At 38.9% G+C, this 6633-nt stretch overlaps 1 protein-coding gene across 1 annotated transcript in view; it reads right to left on the bottom strand.

Moving 5' to 3' along the window:
• Positions 1-1211: 1211 nt before the first annotated feature.
• The window catches only part of LOC106105071 (kinesin-like protein unc-104), a 68077-nt gene continuing 62655 nt past the window's right edge, over positions 1212-6633 (bottom strand). The window contains exons 35-41 of the mRNA XM_013285297.1: positions 5765-5960; positions 5211-5364; positions 4639-4825; positions 3962-4098; positions 3216-3317; positions 2032-2078; positions 1212-1267 (exon numbers count right to left, since the gene is read on the bottom strand). Of these exons, the coding sequence (XP_013140751.1) occupies positions 1212-1267; positions 2032-2078; positions 3216-3317; positions 3962-4098; positions 4639-4825; positions 5211-5364; positions 5765-5960 (879 nt within the window). The remainder of the gene's footprint in view (positions 1268-2031; positions 2079-3215; positions 3318-3961; positions 4099-4638; positions 4826-5210; positions 5365-5764; positions 5961-6633) is intronic.

The following is a 6633-nucleotide window of genomic DNA, read 5'->3' as shown; positions in this document are numbered from 1 at the left end:
CGGATTTCGGACACGGAGAGAAGCGATTTTTTTTAAACATTTTGACGTTTGTAAACCATACGAATAAGTACCAAATGAACTCGTCAAAGATATTTACAACGACTAAAATTCACTTAAGCTTACAAATTGTCATGAAATATAATCTATGAATACGCACGTTAAGGGGTCGCCTACAAGCGATAGTACACATATAATTTTATTTAACATTTAAGCGGTAACGAGATTAAGATTGCTTGGACTTATCGACAGACGGTTATGATGAAATTGTAGAAAATAACTGCAAGAATTAACATATGAAATAACTGTCACATCGATTATCTAACTACTGTGATATTTCTGTATTATATTGAACTAAGGACGTGATGAGGCGCGGAGTCGCAGCCTCCTGTCACATGACTAGACATCCGCATTTTGTGACATCGACAAAACTGAACGCGACCGACTGCGTCAACCTTCCCGAGAACATCCCAATAACCCTACTTTATACAATCCAAACGATAAAATTATTGTGTATCTAGGAACTGAATTAAAAAATAAATATCAATTATAACATAATTTAAATTCTCATCTAAGTTAAAGCGTCAAATAAAACGAACGCTACAACTATAATATTCAAGTGTTGGGTATTTTTAATGTATTTACAACGTACTACCGTGAAAAGAAACGTTACGTATGACGTCATACCTCCTCCGACTGCTGACAAAATATAATCTACTTCGTGTCATACGTATATACAAGGTAAATTACAATGTATCCAAAGTTTAGTGAAAGTCTATATAGATTGTTCTCGATTTTTACATTAAATCTTGTCATCTTTATGGTGTACAAATGTCGTTTTATAATTAAATCGATTCGATACATTTGCAAAGTCGCGTTCGAATCGATTTCTCACAAAGTTAAGAATACAACCGTAGAATTCCACTGCCGAAATGTAAGAAAATCATAACTTCATATTTTCGGAGCAAATGAAAAATTGATGGTTGTTATGGAACATTTCTGCAATGAGATTTCACGGAAATAAGAACCAAGTGTTATGACGTCATGAACTTTGACGTGTCTAAGATCTGGCTGGAAAATGTGATGATAAAATGCATTTGTCAAATATTCATGTTGTCATGACAACGGCATTTCACAAATCATATTTCTATGAATATTCAGTGTTACCACGGACATTGACACGGCACAAACTGTTTAATTCGCTATATTATTGTTTACCCCGCCTTCCGATACAGTGCACCGGTTTGGTCCCAAACTACAAGCATTTGATCTTCAATATATATAAAACTATTTATATATAATATAGCATTAAATGCATTTTAATACTGTTAACTTTGGTATATACATAATAAACGAATTTCATAAATTATATAAACATATTTTACTATATAAAAATTAACACAAATCAATTGTTAAATAACAATAAGTAAGTCATTAAAATATCAAAATATAAATAATAATTATGCCCCTTTTTCCTAATGGTTCCCTATCCCAATAATTCCCACCAAACCAGTCACATTTTAAATTGCTCAACACCGACTCCGATTACAAATATAAATATTGTTAATATATTTGAAAGTTTAAAGTGTATGTTATATTATATTCATTAATATTTCAATACAATATTAAAAAGGGTAAACCCACAGAAAATCAAGTTTGGCACTTTATAGTCTGAAATGTTTCAAAATAAACATGGCTCAAAAGCCTGGTAACTAAACCACGAATATCAAACTTGATATTTGATGCAATCAGATGTAGGTGACATTAAACTTGATACCAATCTACTGTCAGATTAGTGTTAGGTTATATTTGAATACATGTCAATTATCAGTTAGTGTACCTATCTGTAATGGGTGGTGTATAGTGTATAGCGGGAAGCGGAGCGGTGTGAGCGTGTGGGGTAGCGGGTAGCGGGTAGCGGCTAGCAGAGCGCCGGCCGTGTCAATGTCCGCTGGCGGGTCTGGAGACACGCCTAAGTATAGCGGCGAGCCAGGGCGCCTCACGCGCCCCCCGCGCCCCCTGCGCCCCCCGCGCCCCCCGCGCCCCCCGCCGGCCGGTCGCCGCGCCGCGCGGACCGCGACCTGTGCCCGCACACCTTCAGCGTGTATATTCACTTTGCTTCGTTTGCGATATCTCTTGTATTCAAACCCTTCTCTCATGAAAGTTATCTGATATTCGTGTCTCAATTATTTCAAACAAACAGTTACACTAAAATTATTTTAACTCAAAAACTGATATTGTAAGGTGCTCGTGTTTAGCATTCACATTATTAGGAGGAAGTTAGCGTAGCAATGCAAGCAATGGGGCGGATGCCCCCTCCCCCTCAAAGATAGTCATATATTGTAAAGTAATTTAAAATACTATGACGCTTAATATGGCATCAGGGGGTAATCATTACTAAGTTGCTTATGATCCCGAGAGACATACATAGACAAATCAAGAACGGCTTCTCAATTTTTGATTAAAAATAAGAGGAAATGTTGAAAAGCATTCGCTATAGTGATTTTACTACTATTTCCCCCTTTGAGCCCCTCTTAATTATTGGCTTGCGACGCCCATAATTCTATTTCTATAATAAAGTAGTTTGAATGCTCACCACAAATTGGCGAAAATGTAACAAAAGCATCTTGTATAAGTCTATCCATTTACGGTCAGTGGTTTTTACACATTTTAATTACAATTATTTATTATCTGTTTATTTATATTTATCGTATGAAAATATTCAGATACGAATAGTTTTCAAATATACTTTCATCAGTGAAGGTAATTAGTATCTAAACATTCAACTACGAAAATAATTTGTAATAATTTTTAAACTATAAATCAAATCGCTACGAAACAAAGTAAAAACATACAATACATAGAAAAAATAAAGTTTAAACAAATAAAGCAATGTTTTATAAGTGGAAAATATTTAGAACAAAATAACATATTTCAGATATTATAAATTAAAACATGAATGGTAAGAATTCAAAAAAAAAATATTAGTCAAGAAACAATTTTTTCCAGCTTATAGGATAATATTCAAATGTAATATGGATATGCATAAGAAATGCGAAAGTTTAGATGGATAATGTTAAAATTTGTAGCTAAACTAAAACTGAACGGATTTTGATGAAATTTGGTATAGATGTAGAGGATATTCTGAAACACAAAGGCTTACTTTTTTTCTTTAATTTCACGTGGATATCTAGTATTAGGTAATAAATGATATTTACCTAATCTGTCCGGCGAGGAGCGGGTTGATGGCGTAGAGCCAGTCGTGCACCTCCTTGTCGCCCAGCGTCTGCAGCAGGTAGCCGCGCTCCTTGCTCACCACGCTGCAACAACAACACATGTCACACCACAGACAACACAAAAATCATGATATCATTCTTCAAAATCGGTTTAAGTTACTCATCTATACTTATATTATGAAGAGGAAACATATTTCGTATGTATTGTAACAAACTCAAAAACTACTTTGCCGATTTAAAAATTCTTTCACCATTAAAAACCTACGTTATCTGAGTAACATAGGCTATGCCCGCGGACGGATTCACGGCCAAAAGCTAGTATTCGAATGTAGCAATAAGGCCGCTCTTGTGCAAATCAAATGTAGCTTAGTTTATTTATAAAATAAATACATCTTATCATATTAATCATAGTAATATTATAAACTAGCTATATCTATGCCAAATTTCATCGAGATACGTTCAGCCGTTTAGGCTACAAACTCTAACAAACATCCATCCATCCATCTATCCATCTAAACTTTCGCATTTATAAGTAAGATGTGAAAGTCTAGATGGAAGGATGGATGTTTGTTAGAGTTTATAGCTTTAACGGCTGAACGGATATCGATGAAATTTGGTTTAGACGTAGAGGATAGTCTAGAAGAACACATGGGCTACTCACTTTTGTTTTCTTTTTTATTAGATGGAGTTGGGAGCGAAAGCTAAATAAATAAATGTAAGTGGCGTACCTAAAGGTGTTGGGCATGCGCACCATCTGCTCCTGGTCCTCGGAGTACTCGACGTGCGCGTTGGCGAGGTTGATGAGCGCGCGCTCGATGGGGTCGCGCTCCTCGCGGTACATGAACACGTACGGCCGCCGCACCACCTGACAACCATCATATTACTCGCTAACGACAATAAATAACTTTGGTATTATTGTTCTTCAAACAATTTTTTATCATGATTTTCAATATTGTCTATATTAACTCAATATGCCACGATTCGTTATCAAATAACATCAGGAACGCTTTCTAATTTTCTTCAATCCATTTCATGTACAGTCAGATAAACTGGCAGTGTTCCACTTTAAACGTTTTCATCATCAACATTTAGAAACAATTTTAAATGAAACACTGAATAAAAATCAATACAAAGCCGCTCATAAATGTGTCTATACGAAAAAAAGACGGTTAGTAATACACGGTTTTTAATTATTATCGCTAGAGTTTTACCACTTATTGCTGTTAAATTACTAATTAGTAAGGAAGCAGAGTTTGTTTTGTTGCAATGAACAAGACAATTATTCATGAAGTGGAACGCCGCGGGTTTCCGCGAATGTACGTAAGAGTATCCGTGTTTTGTTCGTGTTTGTTCGTGCTGTGTTCGTTTTTGTTCGTGTCATGTTGTGTTTGTTCGTGTGACATACCAGCCATCTCTTCTTCCAGCCATGTGTGCCGTGCTGCAGCACGTTGAGGTAGCCGCGCCGCGCGACGGCGGCGGAGACGCGCACCTCCTCGCAGTCGGGCACCAGCAGCGCGCCCGCGCCGCCGCCCCCCGCCCCGCCCCACGCCGCCACCGCGCGCTCCAGCATAGACCGCTCCGGGGAGCACAATCTGTATACGTACAACATACTGGAATACATCCAAACATCTACCTAATAATCTAATAATCTCGTTGAAATCTTACTTATATTTTAAATGTGAAAAAAATTTAGATTGATGAATGGATGGGATTAAATCGTATCTTTGGAACGGTTCAATGGATTTCGATGAAATTTTGCACAAATGTAAAAGTCTAAAAAAATATTAGACTGAACTATCGCACAACTGTTTTATCTGGCTTTGATTCCTATGAGCTTATATGGAGGTTACATTACTCGATTTTTAGTTGTGCAACTAAACAGGTGAATTGGCTGCACAACTGTGTGATTGTCGATAGTTTAGTCAAAGGACTGAGTCGTGAATATCAGCCAGTATTAAATATATAAAAGTGACTGACTCGAAGCTGCTGGCGCTGTGTATGGAGGAGAGCAGGCTGGGGGTGGAGATGTCGGCGGACACGCCCTCGTCCACGGGGCTGGCGGGGGACGCCGCGCCCCCCGCACCCGCACCCGCACCGCCCTCCGCACCACCTGATGCTGAACCTATCCGTCCTGAATAGAACAAACAGTCTTAAAACAAACGGCATTTAAAATATGATTACTAAACTAACATAAAAAAGCGTATACACAAACTATTTAGTTAAGATGTTAGCGAAAACAGCATATTTTGAATAAATCTTTTTTTAAATAAAAACCCTAAACTTACTATACCCCATAGGTTATATATTTTCACGCTGTTACGGAAGTAAATAATTTAGAAAAAAACGTCATGTGGGAAAGGGACAAAAACTACAAGCTGACATTAAGGAAGCAAGGTTGCCATAGTAATGGAATTTTTATTTAATGTCAAAGGCGTTATCATTTGTGCATCGCATTTCATGCGGATGAAGTCGCATGGGAACAGCTTGTTACTGATAACAGACAAAACTTTTGCAAGTGTACAAAAGTGTACCTTGTATAAGTTTGACGTATTTAGCGGCGAGATCCTTCTCGCGCGGGGTCATCTCCCAAGGCTCGTAGACGTCGTCAGCGTGCGCGTGTGCGTGCGTCGCGTGCGTGCCGTGCGCGTGCGCGCCGTGCGTGCCGTGCGTGCCGTGTCCGCCGTGCGCGCACTCGCCCGCCGCCTTCGCCGCCATGTTGCACACCTCCTACATAGAACAAGAATTAAAGAACTGACGACTGTAGAATTAGTAGACAATGAATGTAAAACGCGGCGAACTATGCTAGGCTGCGAGAGTTCACGCATTGATGGCATTATCGAAGGTGTAGGCTAGAATAGGCGCTGGAGTGGATGCCTGACGGCGACGGTGTTCATGTTTCGTCATGTCCATTAGTAGGAGAGTGACACAACACCAAGGAACGGACGAAATAACTTGTAGGGAGTCAAGAAGGTGCGTGCGGAGCCCAAACTGGCCAAACCGCGCGCCCTTCCGCGATTCGGCCCGTATGACACGAGGGTAGGTAGGGCCATGGGTGGTGGTGGGCTTTGCGCAATCTATATTTCAAGCTGTGTATGTCCAAAGTTCAAGTTTCTATGATGATTGCCAACATTCGTTAGGAGATGGTACAAAGACAAGATATACCTTTTTATGTATAGTAGTACTCTTCATTTTTGTAATCTACAGAATGATGTAGATGCTGATTATGCACAATGGTTTTGCAAGACATTTAACAAGGCATTTTTTAAGGTGCAAAATAGTATATTCGCAATATTAAAAGAACTACATGCAACCGTTCGCTTACTAGATCTTAAGTCATACTGAAGAAGTTCTAGAACAGTGTTTCCAAAAGTTGGCGATAACGCCTTCTTGAGGGGGGGGG

Source organism: Papilio polytes, unplaced genomic scaffold, assembly GCF_000836215.1.
Source record: "Papilio polytes unplaced genomic scaffold, Ppol_1.0 DF823177.1, whole genome shotgun sequence".
Lineage (NCBI taxonomy): Eukaryota > Metazoa > Arthropoda > Insecta > Lepidoptera > Papilionidae > Papilio > Papilio polytes.
Note: the sequence above shows the minus strand (reverse complement) of the source record. Positions and strands in the feature narration are given on the sequence as shown.